We start from the raw sequence: 21,046 nt of genomic DNA, 5'->3' as shown, positions 1-21,046 counted from the left end.
TGCTGGCCATTAGGAAAAATGTCACCAATAGTGTCAGAGAAAAAAAAAATCATTCATGAAGCAGCACACCAGGTTCTAAAGCGGAAACGCTGGGCAATGGAAATGAGGGAAAAGGACCAAGAAGCTACAAGCACAGGGGAAGCATATCTAGAGCTGAGTGGCAAAACCCACAAAAGACTCGCCCTCATTTTTCGTCATGGCCGCCATCATTTTTGTTTGTTCCTGGTGCTTTGTGCTATACTGTAGGACTTTGATGAGTGGGAAGGCTCCTTGCCTCAGATTCTATGATTATAGGCTCCAGAAGGACATGGATCCCACCTGAGAAGTAAGTTAAAGATGAGAAGTGTCTCCAGAAATCCCACAGGCTTATGTATGGAAGTCAGACTGAGTGAGAGGCTTTATGCTGGGCTGTGGGTGCATTCTCCAACCTAAACTACCTGGGACTAGCCTCAGAATCCATGTTTCTCTAAAGGGTGCATTTTTTTTTTTTAATTTAAAGCAGTAGTGTATTATTTTTATTTACTCTTTTCTCTGCTGAAACTGGGCTATTTTTTCATTTCTTTTTTTTTTATTATTAATTAGTTTTGTACTCAGCGAATACAGTCAATTTGGTACCATTGTTAGGCTCATCCATATCCTAGCCCTCTCCCTGGCCCCTCCTTGTTGAGGTACATGGGTCATGCATTCTGGAGTTAGCCCACAGTTATGGGTGGGATAAATGTCTCTGCATATCATGACCCAACATGTGGCTCTGACATTCTTTCCACCCCCTCTTCCGCAAAATTTCCCTGGGCCATGTTGGTTTCATTTTTGGTCTGCTTCAGTGATGAGGTGTTGGTAAAGGGTGCGTTTTTAAACCACCCTTTGTAAAAAGGGCTGGAGTTTTTTTGTTGTTGTTGTTTGTTTGTTTGTTTGTTTTTAAGAACTCAGAAGAGCTCTTTAGAGACTTACTTCCAGCTTTCTGGCAAATTCAGCATGCCCACCCTACCAAGGGAAAGGAAACAGGCTGTGAAACCTAGCTCTGTTACATAGCATCTCCTCATGCCTGTGTCTCTTTGCTTACCTGTAATGTTGAGTTTGTATTCACAAAGGCAAAGGAATAGAGACAGACCGTGCCCATCCAAATGCCCATATTGAGTGCTTCCCAAGCCCCCATTATACCATGAGCAGAATGGGAACTGGGTCACACACAGTTCACTCTTTTAGTGGCTCTTCTCTGGTCTATAATGTTTCCCCCTCCCTACCTTGATGCACAATTCCCTTTAGCAGGGCTCCGAATCAGGCCATGTATTTGATAGTCTGATTGCTTCTTCTCTGCTAGTAATAACATGACCTGGACAAACCTATCCTGCCTTTGTCCTCCCACCAAGTAGTCCTCTCCTCCAACAGATGGTTCTTATCTGCCTTTCTTGTTCCAGCCTCAGGCAGGATGCTCCGGCCTCAGCCTTCTGCTGACACATTCATATTCTCCTTTGTCCTCCTTGATGACTTACAGCCCTCATCGCTGTTTTCCTTAGTCTCTTCACCAGGTCTGACTACAACTTGTCTTCAGCCTTCCTGTGGAGCTTTCCAGGCCTATTCCAGCTGGGACTCACTGGACCTTGCCAAATAACTACAATTCTCCCTCTCACACCAGCCATGGGCTTGGTGTACGTATTCTACAAACTGCAATCGGCAGCACTTACTCTCCATTCCACAGTGGTAATGTCTGCCAGAATTGTGTGTACATTGGTCCTGAAGCCTAGGTCCAGTTTTTGACTTTCTCATTCATCCTCAACAGCACTGCAGGATAATTTCATCAAAGAATTGCCCTTTGCTCCTTTAGTTTATATTCTGGCACACGCATTAATTTAGTGACCATTACAACAAAATTATTGCAAACAAAATTCCATCCCATCAATGGGACATAGGAGGCTAAAAAGTGAATGGCTAACTCTCTACCCCCACCATCCCCAGACATAAGCCTGCTGAACAGTCTTCAACCTATCTGGTGGACACTGCGAAAGGTTGACTGGTAGGTGATGCTCTAAGGAACTGCACCTCATTTACTGATTTACAAGACTCTTAGGTCTTCTTGGGCCTCATCAACACTGAAATTCCAAAGGACCAACTCAGCACCTGGTGGCCACTTGCATCTCCAGTGTATGACTCTAGCCACTGTGCATAAGGCATCTGTTTTTGTTTTTGTTTTCAGCCATTTTTTGTTTTTATTTTTATTTATTTATTTGACAGTGACAGTAACAGAAAGAGGCAGATAGAGAGAGAGAGAGAATGGGCACACCAGGGCCTATAGCCACTGCAAGCGAACTCCAGATGCATGTGCCCCCTTGTGTATCTGGCTAACATGGGTCCTGGGGAACCGAGCCTAGAACTGGGGTCCTTAGGCTTCACAGGCAAGTGCTTAACCACTAAGCCATCTCTCCAGCCCTCTTTTCTGCCTTTTAAAAAGTAAATCTTGAAGGTGAATAAAAAAGGGAAAGTTTAATGGGCCTCTTCAGAGTTTTTCACCAACTCACAGGAAATTATGGACAGTCAGTAAAGGGGCCGAGAGGTGAGGATGGGAAGCATTTATGAAAATAGGCTTTCTACCTGACGTGGTGTTGTGTTCTCAGAGAGGTAATGCACATTACTAATGGTTTTCATTTTCCTGCCAAGAAAATACAGTCCCTACTGGGATTTGTTCTAAATGATTGTCCAGTCTGCCTGTATTACACCCACTGGGGTTAATTCTCAGTCTCAGTCTGCTTTAAAATGTCAGCCTGAACTCTCAGATTTAATTGTTACAGACATTTTATAACCAGGGCATTCAAAATCCTCAGCCTGTTCCTCTTGTTATCTTAATTGATACTTAATAGATATTCACAGGCTCCTTGAATTTTACACATTTGATACTGTACAGACTAGGGGACAGGATAAATGGATGATAGGAAAGAAAATAAGAAAGGGGTGCATCTGTGTATGTGTGTGTTCCCTGAGAGTATCTGTTGCCAGGTACAATAACAAGGTCCTGGGTTTGGCCAGCAAAGAGGTTGATCAACCCCTGGGTTTCTGGGTTCTCCTCTCCCTGGCCCCCTGGGGCAGCACATTTTAGGCACAGTCATTTCTGAACTTCACTGCAAGCATATGACCGGTCATTTGTATGTGAGTTACAAAATGTCATGATGCTCTCCAGTGTTCTGTTCTTTCAGTATTTTGACAATCTGATGGATGGCCTGGCATTAAGTACGAAGAGGACAATATTACCCAACCTGAATAACTAATCTCCTAAGAAGTACAAAGTTGAAAGATTTTGGTGCACATGAATCTTACTAAATGTGCTTATAAAATGTGTTCTATCCAAATAAGCTTAGAAGGCTCTAAAATAGCCTTTTCTGATCCATGTCTGGAACTTTGGCATGACTCACAGATCTCTAAGCCAAAATTATTTAGTGAGGTGGTGACTGTTCTTTGTGTATGGGAAAATAGGAAATGTTGATGTTAAATCCTTTGTTGACTAACTTGCTCTCTTTCTGTCCATCTTAGGGACACCCTGGACTGATTGGAACTCAAGGTCCAACAGGTCCTGAAGGATTTGCTGGCCCTGCTGGTTTATCAGGGTTGAAAGGAGACAGGGGTGCCCCTGGCCCTCTGGGGCCATATGGACCAAAAGGAGATAAGGTAAGATGCACCCCTGATACAATTGCCATGAGTACAAAAGCCAAATGTCAATCTCAGATCTTTTATGGGAATAATGTTCTTCTTGAATATTTTGGTGCCAGTATAAGTACTTTGAAGAATGAGCCAGAGATCTTTTCATACTTGTATGAAAATGTCTTTATGAAACCCAATACTACATGCAATGAATATATGTATATAATGAAAGAGCCAATCCAGGCGTAGCAATGGATGCCTATAATCCCAGCCCTCAAGATGCAGAGGCAAGAGGATTGGTGCAAGTTTGAAGCCAGCCTCATCTACACAGCAAGTTCAAGGCCAGCCAGAGTTGTATAGAAAAGGCAAGGGAGAAAAAGAAAAGCCATATATCACTTAATTTCTGGAGGGATTCTCATCACAAGTGAACTATGAACTGTAAGGGAATATATTGGCTACTTGCCAGACAAGTGAGCTCGCTTATGTGAAATCGGGCAGGTTTTAACTGGTTTTGGGTCTCATTGTAAACATCTCATCAGGAGAGATCAACAATCTCACAAAGATGGAAAAAGGGGGGTTCATCAGGAGTGGGAGGGTGACAAGAAATGGTAATGGGGGAGAATGTGATCCAAACACTCACACATATTAAAAAAAGAAGAATATCAAAAGACACTAGCAAACAAGAGATAACAGAAGACTCTGGGTCAGAAACAGAGGGAATAAGCTGCAAGAAAGCAGAGTGGTAATATTATGGCAACTGATGTACTGAGTTTAGTAGCACAATTTATGCACCCTGCATATTGGAAGCACATCCATTTAACCTCATTTTGTGAGGATGGGATTCTAACACTAACATGAGGATGGCTGAGGATAAAACACTTAACAATGGGCAGATGAAGGTGATGGCAGTTTATTAGTCACATATTCTCACAGCTTAGGGGAAGAAAACACTGCACCCCACCTAAGGCCACACAATATTGTACTCAGGAACAGAGTGGCCCTAGGGGCTATAGCAAGAAAGCTTTGTAGCACTGAGAGGTTGTAGTATCCCTGGTTCCTGGAGGAGGGTGTGAATTAACATGCTTTAATTGAAACAGCCATTGAGGGCTAAGCAAGAACTGCACCTGGTCCCTTTGATAAGAAGAGTTGTTTGACTAGGAGCCTTTATCTGAAGGAGTGGAGCAGGGTGGGAAGGGAACTTATGGTTAGGCAATTCAGCCTTTGTCTGAATATTAAGGGTCACTAGTAATATCGAGTCTTAAACTTAGGACTTAACAGTATACTGCCAAAGACAAGAACTAGCCTTAGAACACAGACATGCCCAGAGACCTTAAAGAGAAGAAAGTGATTTCTTAGACCTGGAGTAGGAAGTATGGCACTAGTGTGGGGAGGGGACTGCAAAACACTAACAACTTAATGTCATCAAGTCACATCAACATCTAAAATCTAAAAGCATCAGTTGGATTGTCTCATATATTCCTTTGCCTTCTTCTTTCCTTAGGGTCCTATGGGAGTTCCTGGCTTTCTTGGTATCAATGGGATTCCAGTGAGTATGTCCACAGAAAGATTTTTAATGTCTCCCTCTAGATATTGCCTCCTAGCGGAGGCACTTTGGCCTTAGAGACATACTGTGTTATGGAAGAATACTTAGACTGTAGCATTGGGATGTGTGTGGTGGGGTGGAAAGGGCAGGGGTCACATACATTTAGCCTTGGACTCAGGGTCAGGTCAGATGAATAGAGTGAAGGTGCACATGTGTATCTCCTGGCCTAAGTGAGTTAGGTCTTGTGAGCTGAAGGGAGATTTGACTAGTGATTGAGGAGCTGGTTCTAAGTTGCACTGGCAGAGCACTATTGTACTCATTATAGGAAGTTAAGAATATTTATAAAATTTGATTTAAAAAACCCTTAATGATATATTGGTACATTTTATCCCAGCAATTTGTTCTCTTCAGCCTTACTTAATTGCAGATGGAATTTCCCTTTTTTTTTTTTTTTACAAAGTGACTACTTCAAAAATTGTTTGGTTCTCCTGCTGTGGCTACACTTTGTCAGAGATAAGTGGGGGATTGAAAGCTTGCAAATGGATTTTTTTTTCCTATATTCCATCCGACCTAGTCCCTTACTTTTTCTATCTCACCAGCCTTTAAAGTGTAATGTTTGGAATGTACCAGCTATCACTTTTTGGTTTTTGTTCTTACCACTTCTTTCTATATTCAATCCAATGCCTGGACCATGCTTGTTTATAACAATGACTTTTCAGTCTTGTTTAGGATACTAGACTCCTGTGTGGAAGCTTAACATATAAGAGAAATAAAGTACAGCCCCTGCACTTGAGAGAAGGCTTGAGCTTGCTTTTATACTTCTGACCTTTATCAAACCACAGCTAGGATGCCCAAACCTCACCATCATCTTGTGTTCTGCTACACAATCATCTAATATATGGAAAGAAGGGTCAAAATGCTTCATGCCAACCTGAGCTCCTACTATGTGCTAGCCCTATACACTGGGAATATACAGGAAGAATATGGCTCTGCCTTCATTGACAGGTTATATCAACTGACCCATTTTCTCTAAGGCTATAGTAGACATGGGAATTTGGAGAATATAACTCTCATTTTCTTTGTATACATATATCACATCATCCATAAAATTACTGTGTTTTATTAAACTGAAAAACACCCAGAAATAGGCCATTAGGAAAATTAAATGGGTACAAATTGCCATCCTTTTATGATATCCTATGGTGCTTACTTATGGCTTTGTTCCTATGGCCACTTTAGCCAGAGTCTATATTTTCTAGGATCCAGGAGATGAGAGTAACTAGAAAAGTATAGGTACCCTTGGCTACTCATCTTGCAGACCTGGCTTTGCCAGAGATGATTGGGGGGTTGGAGTTGGAAATTATAACGTTACTGTGCCCTTCCTTCTGCATTCTCTTTTGAACGGATCCGAAAGCAAGTGAATCCTGTGAGGCCAAGGCAGCTTCTAAATCTCTGCAGGAGTGGCCCCTAAGTCCAACTGGACATTTCTCCCTTAAACTTGTGGCCAATAGAGACATCAATCGTTCTTTTGGGGGCTTGAACACTTAGAAAGAAGAGCTGCAGCTGTCTAGACTCCTTCAAATGAGCCGGCTTCTCTCAAGGCACACTATTCTCTTGGTCCTTCTCTTGACCAGAGGTTGTCTGCTTTCTGTTGAATATGCATTTCTCTATCTTTAGATTCCAAGCTTCATTACTCTACAGAATCCTTCTCCTTTATTCTCTCCCACTTTTCCAGTTGTTCAGAAATACCTACTGAGCACATTTTGTTCAGTACTTACTTCTTCCTTCCATCTCAAAGATCAGTGTCTGTTTTTTAGCTCCTCAATGCATTCACTTTCGTGGTATAGATTATTTTGTATGACAGTCTCATCTAGTACAGATAATGTCTTCTCCTTCTAGAGGAACAGACTGAGTTTAACATATAGTAAGAAAAAAAAAATGTTTGAAGAACCAGACTGTTACCTGTAGAGCCTTAAAAGAGCACAATTTTCAGACTGATAGAGCTCCCCAGGGCAGAAAAACACAGACACCATAGGCCTTGTCCAACTAATCTATTTTGTTCAACTTTTAGCAACACATATTAAACAATTTGGCTGAAAACAACAGCTTCTCTGGCATATTATACTAAACGGAATCACTGCACAGATCTAGTTTCTCTAGAAATAGTAGCTAATCATATGTGTCACTGGCTTTGGTCCAAAACTGTATTGGGGGGAGTAAGGTAGGGTCTCAATCTAGTCTAGGCTGATCTGGAATTCACTCTGTGGTCTCAGAGTGGCCTCAAACTCATGGCAATTCTCCTTCCTCTGCCTCCCAAGTGCTGGGATTAAATATGTGTGCCAGAGCATCCAGCTTCATATTTAATGTTGTATAGACAATTGCAATATTAGTGAGTCAATTTCCTGATAATCCAAGTCACTGTACCAAGTGGCACAGCAACCAGTAGAGAGAACAGACAGAACAAGACTATCCATTAGTATATTCAATATGAGAACAATGGAGGTTAGGGATGGTAAGGCTAAGGGCTTTTAGTAATAGCCCAGCTGTGAGTTGGGTCAGTTGACACCCACTACAAATGCAGGTTTATCAAATATTTTAAGTTCAAATACATTGGGAGCAGGGCTTCTCAAGTTGTCATTTGAAATTTATTGTTAGCTTTTCCAAGTGAGCCAATCTTGAACATTTCCTTGCCTACTGGCTTGTAAAGAAGCACACTAGATTTATATGCTCAAAGTAGATACATAGCACAGAAACTTCTTTGGGACTGGGGTCTGAGGAACACTTTTTTTCTAGAATACATCAGATACCCCAATTCTGTCTACTCATTCCCTTGTGACTATATATAAGCATGACTCCCCTCTCGAAGAGCTTCCCTCTTAACTGGCACATACATATAGAAAATCATTAGTTATGTCCAAGAAATGCAAGTGTCAGAAATTCTGTGGTATTGAAAATTGAGATAAGGTAGAATTTAGCACTGTGGTTTCCCTCACTGACTTGCCTAGAAGACTTACCATGTTGAGTCACTACTTAGTAAACCTAAACTCACTTGAGTTTAAATGTAACATAATTGAGTGGACATTATTCAGTTTGACTGGAGACAACAACCCCTGCATATGGTTGGTATTATTCATCTCCATTGTACTGATGAAGGAATTGAAGCTTCAGCTGTGTGAGATTAGAGCACACGTCTGACTAGCTCACTATCCTGTGGTAGGTATCCTCAGAATGAGAGAGTACTAATGGGTCTGAGTCAGAGACCACAGGTTAATTCCAGAGAATTCCACTAAGGTAGGGAAGAGCTAACATGTATCCCTGCAGGTAAGATCTATCAAGAATTCAGATAATAAAACTAAAGAAGTAAAACTGGATAAAAGTTTTGATGTCCAGAAATAAGGAAGACCCCTTATATTAAGCCAACCCACTGTCTTGTCTTAACTTATCCATGCTATACAACTGAGAGATAACCTATATGAATTTGGACTCTATACCCAAAAGGCTTAACTGAGTAACGTTGAATGAAGAGTATATTTAAAGAATGTGGCAGGATTAATGGGAACAAGAATGGATGGTAAAGCAGCCAGCACAAAGCTGTTACTACTGGAACCAGGTGAAGCAATGGAATACCTGTAACCTAACAGAAATGAAAACTACAGAGAAATGTGGCCATTTCTAGCAATGTAGCCAGGGATGGAGGACATAGGGGAATTGAGAAACCTCTCCTCCTGATCCTCTCTTCAGCCTGTGTCTCCCAATGGCCAAATACAACCAGGAGTTGTAATGACAGAAAGGGAGCCTATATGTGAAGTCCATGGCCACTAGCAACTGACAGGATAGATTTGGGAATCTTTAGGGTAAATGAGAATAACCATCTCAGTTGGTAACAAACAGTTGAAGACGCTAATATGCTGCCTCAATTTCCCACAGCATAGCTAACATTCATGGCACAAGTCTGCAGAGGCACAGATTATAGGAAGTTTACTGCAAAAACAAACCTAGTCAACTCCTTGAGTTAGCATGTCAAAAGTCCAGTAATCAGAATTCATGCATTTGTATTAGCAGTCTGTCTATCCCCTATAACCCAAATGATAAAAGAAATTAAGAAGAATTCTGTGTAGCATTTTCTCTATAAGAATGTGACAAAAGGTTGTTTAATATAGCAATTTCCTTTATACATGGAAGATAAATCTTAAGACCCTCAGATGCCTAAAACCATGGCTAGCACCTACATGCCTTTCTCATATTCATTCACTAAGCACTTATCACACTGTGGCCACAACATTCTGAGACTGAACCCCTAAACAAGCAGAGATTTCACTTAACTGCTGCACAATTCAATAGAGAGACTGGTTTTTACATTAGATTTTAGAAATCTCAGCATGAATTTTTTAAATGTTTTATGAGAACATTCAGCATTTCATTTAAAGAAAGCCTTTTGGAGACTGAGCTTCTGGTCAAGATGGTTCCCGGGAAAGGATATACAAGGCATTAAGGGGTCACTTGGTCTTTTAGGGGAGAACAATCTCTAATAGAGCGCCAGTGGGAGGGTGCAGAGGGGCAAAAAAAGGGAATTGGCTGATTCCCACAGGGAACACACCAATACTCTAATCCCCCCAAGCAGCCATCCTAGGTAGAGTCCCTACTTCAGGGTCTCTCGCACTAACTGTAGGCACGGAGACAGAGACCAGCAGTACCACCAGCACCAAGGCAAGGGTGATCAGAAGACCCACCTCTCCTCCTGCACATGTGCCCAACCACCTCAGACATGCTCCCACCCCACACTTCCATCGCTCTCCCTCCGCCCCTGACCCCCCACTTCTGACATGCGTGGCCCCCTCCTCTTCCCCCCAACTGGCCCTCGGCCATTCCAATTGGTCTGGCTCCTCCCACAACTTCAGAAATGCTCGGCCCCACCCCACTCGGAACCCAGACATCAAACTGCCTGCTCACCCCGCACTACTCCCCTACCCCCCACTTTGGACTGCTCTGCTTGGCACCCCCCACAACTTTGCACACACTCTTAGGCGCACTGCCTCATGACTGCTGACACGCCCCGCTCGGCCCCGCCCCCCCCACAACTTCTGACACACTCAGGCCTGCCCTCCTACCCCCTCCCAGTTACTTCAGATGTGCACACTCCTACCCCCCCCACTTTGGACACACTTGGCCCAGGCGTGCCACCATGACTTTGCACCTCTTGGCTAGGCCTCAATCCCCCACAACTTTGGACACACTTGGCCCCAACCCGTCCCCCCTCCCCCCTTGACTTCCACCCACCCTGCTAGGTCCATCCCCCCACAACTTTGGACATGCTGAGTCCTGACCCCCACAACTTCCCACACACTGGGCACCACCCCGACCCTGCAACTTCCCACCACTTGCTTGGCCCCGCCCCCGCCCTTGACTATGACACACTTAGCCCCTGCCTTCCCCCTCCCCCCTCCATTTGTCTATGAACACCACCCCCTCCCCCACCCCCACAACTTTGGACAGGCTTGGCCCTGTCCCTCCACTTCCGGACCCTCCCCCCAACTTCTGACCTGCTCGGGCCCCACCACACCCCCACCCATAAAACTTCGGACTGCCCACTGGTCCCTTCCCTTTCCCTACTTAGAACTTTCACCAGCCCAGCTCAGCCCTGCCACGCCCCCACACTTTTTGGACATGCTCGGCCCCACCCCCACCACTTGACTTCTGACCTGCTCTTTGGACACATTCAACACTGCCTTCCTTTCCCCCCTCCTGCGACTTCTGAACTGCTCTGCTGGGCCACGAAGCTCCCTCTCCCCCCCGACCACACACACTTCGGACATGCTCAGTCTTTCTCCCATGACTTTGGTAGCTGTTTGGCCCCGACCCCCCACAACTTGGGACCACTACGCCCCAACCCCATCCCGTGATGACGGACCATCCCTGGACCAGACCCCACTGAGAGTTTGGACATGCTCAGTCCCACCCCCACCCCCACCCCACAGGCTTTGGACTGCACCAGGCCTGGCCCCCATGATTTCTGACACACTTGGCCCGTCCCTTCCCCCCATGACTTCAGACCTGCCCAGTTCAGCCCTGCCCCCCACTTTGGATGTTTGGCCTACCTGTGTTTTTGGACCTCTATGCTTGCCTGGCCTACCCCACAACAGATATGCTGGGCCCCGCCCCCTCCCCCTGTGACTTCAGAAAGCTCGGCCTGCCCCCCCCCCCCAACTTCAGACATGCTCAGCCTCCCCTCGCCTTCAGACCTGCTCCACTTGGTCCGGCCCCTGCTGCCACAACTTCAGACGTGCTCAGCTCCCCCCCCATCTGAGACTGGGATCCTTTGCCTTTGTGGCCAAAAGCCTTAACCCCTAAGCCATCTCTCCAGCCTGACTAAACGACACTTTTTGGTAACTATGCATATGTGTTTGAAAAAGGTAATTGTTTGGTATAATATACTATATATCAATTATGTCATGCAGCCATTTATTCACTCATGTTCTATAGATTTACTGATTTCTCGTTTTTGGTTGAGAGAGCTATACTGAATGTGAAATGTAAGTGTGGTTTATCTATATCATGAGGTAATTTAAAATTGAGGATCAGTTCTGTTTTTCCTTCTAGATTGACCTCTTTTTTCCTCTGTCGCTGACTAAAACAATGTCATATGTATTGCCTGAGAGAAGATTTTGTTTGATATTAGTATAACTATACCAGCGTTATTTTGTTTAGTATATGTATGATGTGTAATTTTGGACTTTCACTTTAAAATTTTCTTTTTCCTCTTATTGGAGCTTTGTTTCTTTCTTTGTTGTTGAAAATAAATGACTGTTGAATGTTCGGCCATAAGAGTACATGTCCTCCTGTGGCCCAAGGAACATTGTGGAAGAACAAGGGTTAAGAATGTGAAAGTCAGAGGGTTGGAGGCGTGTTGTGCAATCATAAACATACAGTATCTGTGGTGATCCACACAAAACGTATACAAGATGATCCAGTCAACATTCCTTCATGAAATTGGGAGCAGCTCATGAAGACAAACCTTTTCATAAGGAACTATTAGCAATGGTGGCTGCTTGTGAAGGAGGGAGTTGTTTTATTTAATGATGTAGTCCCTACTTATGGTGTCCAGGCTTTAGTAAATAATCCCTTACTCAAATTCTGGTCAAGATGGTGACTAAGTGCACCACACTTCCTGGTAAAGACAGGAAAGGTATTAAAGGTTCATTGGGTCTTCTTGAGGGGAGAAGACTCTAATAGACCTCCAGTGGGAGGGTGTAGAGGGGCTAAAAAAAGCGAATTGGATGTTTCCCATGCTCAGGTAGTCCACCAGTCCCCCAATCCCCCAAGCAACCATCCTAGCCATAGTCCCAGCCACAAGTTGCTCCTGTACTAACCACAGGCAAGGGGACACAGGCCAGCACAGACCCACCTGCACCACCCCGCCCCATGCGACTGCCATTCCACTCCACACTCGCCCTGCGCCATACCACTCACCACCACGCACCAATGCCTTCCAACTCATCACCCCCTGATTGAGGCACCATTGCCTTCCCACTTGCTGCTGCCCCCCACCCTGTGCCCAGACCCAAACCAGCAGGCCAGCATAGATCCACCTGTGTATCCAGGCTAGGGAACACCATCCCACTCCCATCCTCCTGCACAGACCCAAGCCAGCAAGCCAACATAGCTCCATCCACGCCTCCAGGCTCAGGATCACCTTCCCACTCACTGCCACACCCCACCCCATGCATGGACCCAAGCAGGCCAGTGAAACCACCTATGTCTCCAGGGTTAGGAATAGCCATCCCACTCACCATTACCCTCACCCTCTTGCGCAGACCCAGGCAGGAAAGATTAGCTCCACCAGGCCTCTGGGCTCCGGAATGCTATTCCACTCGCTGCCACCCCCCCACCCCTGTGTGCAGGCCCAAACAGACCAGAGTAGCTCCACTAGAGCCTCAGGCTCAGGAAGGGCATTCCACTGGCCATCACCCCCCATCCCCCTGTCCACTTCCGACCACCTGACCATGCACTCCCATACCTGGAATCACGGAATAACAATCGTCTAGTCTACATCAGGTCCTCGAGACTCCATTAGAGCCTCATGGGATTCTTCCCTCTGAGCAGGCAGGACCAATTGCCACCAGAAGCCAAGTGGAAGCAAACATAAAGGGAATAACCACTGAACACACATCAAGGGTAAAATATAGCTTCCTCCTAAATTAATTAAGCTTCCTACATGGCATGGGTAAACCACAGTACAAATGGAATAACATGAAAAATCAAATCCAAGTAAATCCAGTAAGATTCTACCACAAACCCACAGATTACACATTCTTCTAAGCAGCCCATGGAACCTTCTCTAAAATAGATCATATATTGATTCATAAAGCCCATTTTCATATATTTAGGAAAATTGACATAATTTCCTGCATGATATTAGATGACAATGCTGTATTGCTAGAAATTAACAACAAAAGATGCATCAGGAATCCCATAGGCTCCTGGAAACTGAAAAACACACTTTTAAACAGTAAATGGGTAGTGGACTAAATAAAAAATTAAATTGCAAAATTTCTAGAAATGAATGACAATGAGAATACATTGTACCAAAACTTATGTGACACAAGGAAGGTGGTATTCAGGGGAAAATTCATAGCGCTAAATGCCTTTGCAAAAATGACAGAGAGATCCCAAATCAATAACCTAACCATCCACCTAAAGGTACTGGAAAAGCAAGAAGAATCCAACCCAAAAATCTCCTGATGAAAAGAAATAATTAAGATCAGAGCAGAAAGTAATGAATTGGAAACTAAGAAAACAATTAAAAAAATTGATGAAACAAAGAGCTTGTTCTTTGAAAAAATAAAAAGCATTGATAAACCCCTGGCCAATTTGCTCAAGTGAAAAAAAGAGAAGCTTCAAATTAACAAAATTAGAAATTAAAAAGGGGAGATCACAATATACATAAGTGAAATTGGGTGAATCATCAAGTCTTACATCAAAAACCTCCACTCCACAAAACTGGAAAATATGGAGGAAATGGATAAATTTCTAGACACACACCATCTACCAAAGTTAAATTCAGAGCAGATTAATCTCCTAAACAAACCTATCACACCAATCAAGATTGAAAAAGCAATAAAAGAAAAACCTCCCCAAAAAGAAGAGGTCAGGACCAGATAGCTTCTTAGCTGAATTCTATCAAACATTCATGGAAGAACTGAAGCTAATCATAAAACTCTACATCCTAAAAGACAGACCAAATGGTTGAACCTTCACCAGGCCCTTACAGGGAACACCAGATTCACAAAGCTCATACAAGTGCAATAGTGGCACATAGCCATGGTGGGAAACCACCTGCTCTCGATTTGGCTAACTGAGCTGCTCAGTGGAATGGAACCCATAGCTGGAGCTAGGAAACAAATCAGACCATATCCAAAAATGAGCCCACTCTCTATGAAACTCTCTCTAAAAAAATAATGGGTATCACATTTATTTGGTGCTAACTTTACTCTCCATTGGAGAATCTGCTTCTCTTTTTCAGATAGACACAGATCCTAAAGATAGAACCACCCTACCATACCTCAAAAGGGCCCCAGCTGAAACTGAGAATAATTGGGAAACATGCAAGAATGCTGTTTTCTTGGTGAACCAGGAACCAGCACAACAATGAAGGAGATAGACACAGAGAGCAATTAACCCCTACCAAAACAGATATACAGAGACACAGAGACTCCCAAGATCTCAACACTGAAGCAGACCTAAAATGAACTCAACATGGCTCAGGGAAATTTATGGAAAAGGGGGCAGAAAGAATGTCAGAGCCACACGTTGGGTCATAACACACAGAGACATTTCCTCCTATCCAAAACTGAAGGCTGATCCCACAATGCATGATCCATATATCCCAACAAGGAGGGTCCCTGTGGAGGGGGGGAGGAGGTGGCTAACAATGGTACCTACTTGACTGTATTCACTGACTACAAAAACAACAAAAAAATAAAATAAAGGAAGCCTTTTGCTTTTCTTTGTCATATCCATGTTTCCAGCATCACTATCCCTATGGGCTTGGGTTATTATTAAGAAAAATAAAGATTATGGGAATACAAGCATTTTAATATCATTGTGAAAATAAATTTGATAACCAATATTACTAAGTGATTAATAGGCAGGTAGAAAAATATATATTCACAGATATTCTGCACCAAGGCATGATTTACTTCACAGGTGGGATGGCATGAGATTTCATTATAGTACTCAGAAAAACTTGCCATTTAAAATTTGTTATTTTTTTGTTTCCATGAATAAAGAAAGACTATGGTGATTTTAAAGGCTCATTTTGAACATGTGACATATTTCTCTCAGATCATTAAATATACACTAGCTGTTTGAAAGTGTTTTTAGGGCAGGTAGAAATCTTTCATTGATCTATCTAGGTGACCTGTTAAGGTCATCTATTTTTCTCCAGACCCAAAACACAACTGGATTTTCATGGATTAGAAGCATTACATTCTCCACAGAGGAATTGTATAGCCAACTGGAAAACTATTGAATTCAGATGAACTATATGAAAATGCTTAATAATCCCCCAGCCACAACCCCCACATAAAATTACCTCAATAGTGAGTGTGGAGAAGACACAGTTTCCTAACTGAAACAATAATCTTACATTTGACTGACAGAGAATGAAAGGGAAATTCTTTCATGATGTGCTTATTTTGGGTCAAGCAGCTTTCAGTAGAGGAGCTACTGTGGGAACTGCTTATGCTCTGTTAACCAAGATACAACATCAGTTCCCATGCAGAGCTTCCAGTACAGAGTCATGCCATGGTTCCCATGATCTGTCTGGTCTGAGGAATCCCATAACCTGGCATGGGTTCCTGTCTGTAGCAGTTGAGACAGCTAAGCTCCATTTTAGAACACCCTTGTACTTAGGGGAGGTGAAGTTGTAGCATCCTGTGAATCCCATCTTCTCATTCTTGATCTGTTTAGTTTCAGCATAGATGCTATTAGGAAATCAATCATTTGGAGAGAGACATCTTAGAACTGTGATTACCCACAGGTATCTGAGTATAAAGGAAATGGATAATGACGCCAAGGTAGTGTACATGGAGCCTGACTTTACCAGTGTGCTTGGCTATTTTCATTGTGGAGCCTTTAAAATGAGCTGACAATCTTGCGGCTGATTTTATCCTGTCTTTTCTCTTTGAACAGGGACACCCAGGACAGCCAGGCCCCAGGGGACCACCAGGCCAAGATGGCTGTAATGGAACTCAAGGAGCTGTTGGATTTCCAGGCCCTGATGGTTATCCTGGAATTATTGGATCACCTGTATGTTATCAGATACTTCAGTTTAATTCAAATGACATTGCTTGCCTCCAAATGTATTCTTTTACTGTTTCTATGGAAACTTGATTAAGCTTCTGTGGGATACCACTGTGCTCCCTTGTCACAGGCAGCCGTCTGTACTGGTGGCACCACAAGAGTAAAAGTCTAAAGAATATCCGGTTGTTGTATGTGACTACAGGTTACTGTTTTGATGTGGCTTTTGGAAATGGCAAGGCTCTTTTTATAAATAATAAAATTAAAGGCTATAATACATATCAGAGCAAATGACATGCCTGGGCTGTTTGACATGTTTCAACATCAGATAACATTGGTAAGGGCTTGAAAGACTTACATGTGATCCTAGGAGCACTACCAAGCATCTGATGGTTTGGTAAACTTGTAGTACACCAGTGGTTCTTAACCAGGGGTGATTTTGCCCCTCAGGGGACATTGGAATTGTTGATCATCTTTAGATGTTGCAACTGGTGTTCCCTTTCTAGCACAGGATAGTGTCTCTGCGAACATCAAGGAAACATTTGGTGTGGTGTCAATGGTGCTGAGGTTAAGAAACACTGTAATACTGTACTGTTGGTCCCTCACCCCCCACCCCACATTATCACCCTTAGTTATAGTGCTGGTAAACCACTTATTGACTTCCAATGTCATCACCTTTCTTTAATTCCATTCACCAGAATTGGTTTCAGATATTCAGACCTAAAGGATTTTTAGTAGACAGCCTGTGTTCATAAGACTGCATTTACAAATGGCAAGGAAGAGAAAATGCATTTCAAACCTATGGGTATTTGGGGGGGGGGTTCCTAAATGGTTTCATAAATCACAAAAAGTCACTAATCATCTTATCGTTTTCCTTACCATACTTAAAATTTTCTATTTTCTTTTAATTCTTTATCAATCACATATTTTACATGATTAGAACTATAACATTGATATAATTTTATAACATATTCATGACACAGTCTCTTAGGTCTATATAGGTATTGAAAGTACTTAATGGTGGTGTTTCTAAGTTGATAATATAGTTTTCCTGAATAAGAAAGTATCTTCATATTGTAAGAGTACTGAATTAGTTTAGATGTGTTCAGACTTTTTAAAACTTTTACTGGCAACTTCATATATATATTGTACCCTGATCATGATCTCCTCTCAAGACTCTCCTTTGTCTCTCCTCCAATATAGACCCTTTCCTGAGCCCCTTCTTCTTTTCTTCTTGTAAACAATATTATTGTTTTTATTTTAACCTCCATACTATTCAGCTCTATGTAGGCAGTGTCAGCAACTGTGAAGTCATGAATACAATGGCCGATTTGTGTCTGGAAGACAGTATTATAAAACACTCCTCCTTTTCAGGTCTGCTTCAGTGATGAGGTCTTGGGAGCCTCTGTGTCTCTGGATATCTGGTTTGGTAGGAGTTGATTGTTCTGTGTCTATCTCCTTCACCCTTGTGCTGGTACCAGGTTCAGCACAAAAACAGCACTCTTGCTTGTTTTGCCACTTATTCTTAGTTTCAGGTGGGGCCCTTTTGATGAACCCAACATGGCTGAGGACAATTTGTGGAAGAGGGGGCGGAAAGAATGTCAGAGCCATATGTTGGGTCATGATATACAGAGACATTGCCTCTTACCCATAATTGATGGCTTACCCCACAATGCACAACCCATATTCCCCAACTAGGAGGGTCATTGCAGTGGGGGGAGGACAGGGAGGAGGCTAACAATGATAACTACTTAACTGTATTCACTGAGCACAAAACTAGTAAAAAAAAAAAAAAAAAAGAACCCTCCTCATATTTTGGCTGTTACATTCTTTCTGCCACCTCTTCTACAATGGTCCCTGAGATTTGGAGGGTGAGATAGAGCTGTCTTTTAGTGCTGAATACTCCACTGTCACTTCTTCTCAGCACTCTGATGAGTTTTGAGTTTTCCAAGTTGTCACTGCCATCTGAAAAGGGAAGCTTTTCTAACCAGATGTGAGAGTAGCACTAATATATTGGCATAAACATAAATACTGAGAGGGTAGTTTGGCAGACATAATATATTCATTAAGCTAAACAACAGTAGTATTTAAATCCATTCATAACCTAAGTCAATAAAGGTTATGATGTGGAACTTTTACCTAGAAATCATGTCAACCATTAGATAGATCTCATAGTTACATGAGGAAATTAGTATTTCACTGAAATAGCAACACCATTGCCTTCAGATATGAGGTTGTAGAGTGGGACATGTACAAATGTGAAATAATGACAAAGAAATAAAATCACAATGTTGGTGTAAAGGACAATATAAGGATCAAACCAATACATGGGAGGTTGTGCTAAGAAAGATATGGTCCTACAATCCTTATATGGAATAATCTGTGTGCTCATAAAGCCCTCTAAACAGCGCCATGGCAACAGGTGGGCACATGGAATAGAGAAGGGAAAGAGAATAGAGATCTCAAGGTAGCATACATCTGAATGACAAGAGGACAAATACAGAAACCCAGTCCCATCCTGAGACTTCACTTTAAGCTTAGAGGGGAACTTGGGTAAGTACCCCTACTGTATATCCATTCAGTAAGCATCTTTGAAGCTTATTTGAAGAGAATAGGGGCCAGGAGAATGAGAGAAAATAAGGACTATTAGGAAAGAAACTGATTTTTGTTTCTAGGCCCTTGTTCCTTTTTTAAAATTATTATACCAATTGTACCTGAACTCGAGGAATCCATCATTAATCAACAATTCAGTCCCCAAAGTTTACCCTACCCACAATACTAATTTTTACTTCCCTTTAGGTGTAAGAATTTTGAGAACAAGTTGTAGAAGATATTAGCCAGCATCTTCTACTGAGACAACAACAAAGATTTGGTTATAGGATTGAAATCAGGTACACTGAAATATTTCAGTTGGCTAATGAGGCACATCTGCCTCATTGTAGGTGTTTAGAATGAAGCTGTGTGGCAGAAACACAAAATGATGCTGTATTCATAGATATGTTTTAGGCTGAGGGCTTACAATTTGACCCACAAAGGCACTTGGCATGTGGCCTATTTTTACTTTTTTTTTTTTTTTTTTTTTTGGTTTTTCAAGGTAGGGTCTCACTTTAGCTCAGGCTGACATTGGATTCATTATGTAGTCTCAGGGTGGCCTTGAACTCATGGCGAACCCCCTACCTTTGCCTCCCGAGTGCTAGGATTAAAGGTGTGTGCCACCACACTCGGCTTATTTTTACATTTTATAAAGAAAGAATAAAAATAATTGAGGGGCTGGGGAGATGGCTCAGTGAATTAAAGGATTTTCTATACAAGTCTGGTGACTGGAGTTCAGATCCCCAGAGTATACTTAAAATGAAACACAGATAGTACATGTATCTGTAATCCCAAAGCACCTACACCCACAGGAGTTGGAAACAAGAGAAGTCAGATGGGTCAGATACTGTGGCATTCACAGCAGCCAACCAAAAAAATAGACTCTGTTTCAAGCAAGGTAGAAGGAAAAGACACCCCAAGGTTTTCCTCTGACCTCTATATATGCACCATGGCACAGCACATCCATACACATATGCATGCATGCACACACAATATAAAGGAAAAATATGGGGCTGGAGAGATGGCTTAGAAGTTAAGGCATTTGCTTACAAGGTCGAAGGACCAAGGTTCAATTCCCCAGGACCCAAGTTAGCCAGATGCACAAGGGAGCTCACACATCTGGAGTTTGTTTGCAGTGGCTGGAGGCCCTGGTGCACCCATTCTCTCACTCTCCCTCTTTCTCTGACAAATATATTAAAAATAAATAAATAAGAAAAGTATGGAACCCACAAAGCTTAAATAATTAATGTCTCTCTCTACAAGAAAAAAAAAAAAAAGTCTAGCCCTTGACCTTGGCAAAGGCCCTGTCAGAAGTATATGCCTATGAGGAGTAGAGTATACCATTATATGGGTTTGTTGAGATCAATGCTTTGAATAGATGTAAAGCCTTCTGCTTTCTAACCCCTATCCCATCACAGATCCCTGGCATGGGGAAGGGGAAATGACATTCAGCTTTGAGACACAGAATCTGTTAAGGAGATTGGTTTTATCCCTTAGTACGTCCAATTTTTCCCACAGAATTAACCATAATTTTAGGCTCTTGTTGTTTCATCCTCCATCTGATCAGATCATCCTATTAACAAAATTATGTGTGTTTGTTCATGTCTTTATAAATTTCTCTTATTTTCCACAGGGCCCACATGGTCACAAGGGAGCAAAAGGAGATCCTGCTCCTGTTCAAGGCAGCATTATAGGAATGAAGGTAAGAATCTCTAAAGCAGACAGTTGAGTAGGTGGTAGACTAGTTTTCCCAGGACAGGACTGGGCCCCACCTCCAGCCAAAACATTTTCAGAGACACAGTCTGTGTCTCTATTTAAGAAGTACACATAGTTGGATTTAAATAAGTCCAAAGCTTTCTGTGGCAGAAATATTGACAGAAATGTTTGCAACTTTGCTGTCAAAGAGACTTGCTTTGTAAGATCTACACCAAAAATAAGAGACAGATCAGTAAGCAGTTTTCATGAGTATCATTTCCTTTGACA

The 21,046-nt window shown here is 42.6% G+C and overlaps 1 protein-coding gene across 2 annotated transcripts in view; it reads left to right on the top strand.

Moving 5' to 3' along the window:
• Positions 1-21,046, top strand: part of Col4a6 (collagen type IV alpha 6 chain) — a 309,693-nt gene that overhangs the window by 226,481 nt on the left and 62,166 nt on the right. For both annotated transcript variants that reach the window (XM_045140831.1, XM_045140832.1), the window contains exons 4-7: positions 3,523-3,657; positions 5,132-5,176; positions 16,364-16,480; positions 20,697-20,765. In XM_045140831.1, the coding sequence (XP_044996766.1) occupies positions 3,523-3,657; positions 5,132-5,176; positions 16,364-16,480; positions 20,697-20,765 (366 nt within the window). The remainder of the gene's footprint in view (positions 1-3,522; positions 3,658-5,131; positions 5,177-16,363; positions 16,481-20,696; positions 20,766-21,046) is intronic.

Source organism: Jaculus jaculus, chromosome X (assembly GCF_020740685.1).
Source record: "Jaculus jaculus isolate mJacJac1 chromosome X, mJacJac1.mat.Y.cur, whole genome shotgun sequence".
In the NCBI taxonomy this organism is placed as follows: Eukaryota; Metazoa; Chordata; class Mammalia; order Rodentia; family Dipodidae; genus Jaculus; species Jaculus jaculus.
The sequence above is the reverse complement of the archived record's forward strand: the minus strand, read 5'-3'. Positions and strand labels throughout refer to the sequence as shown.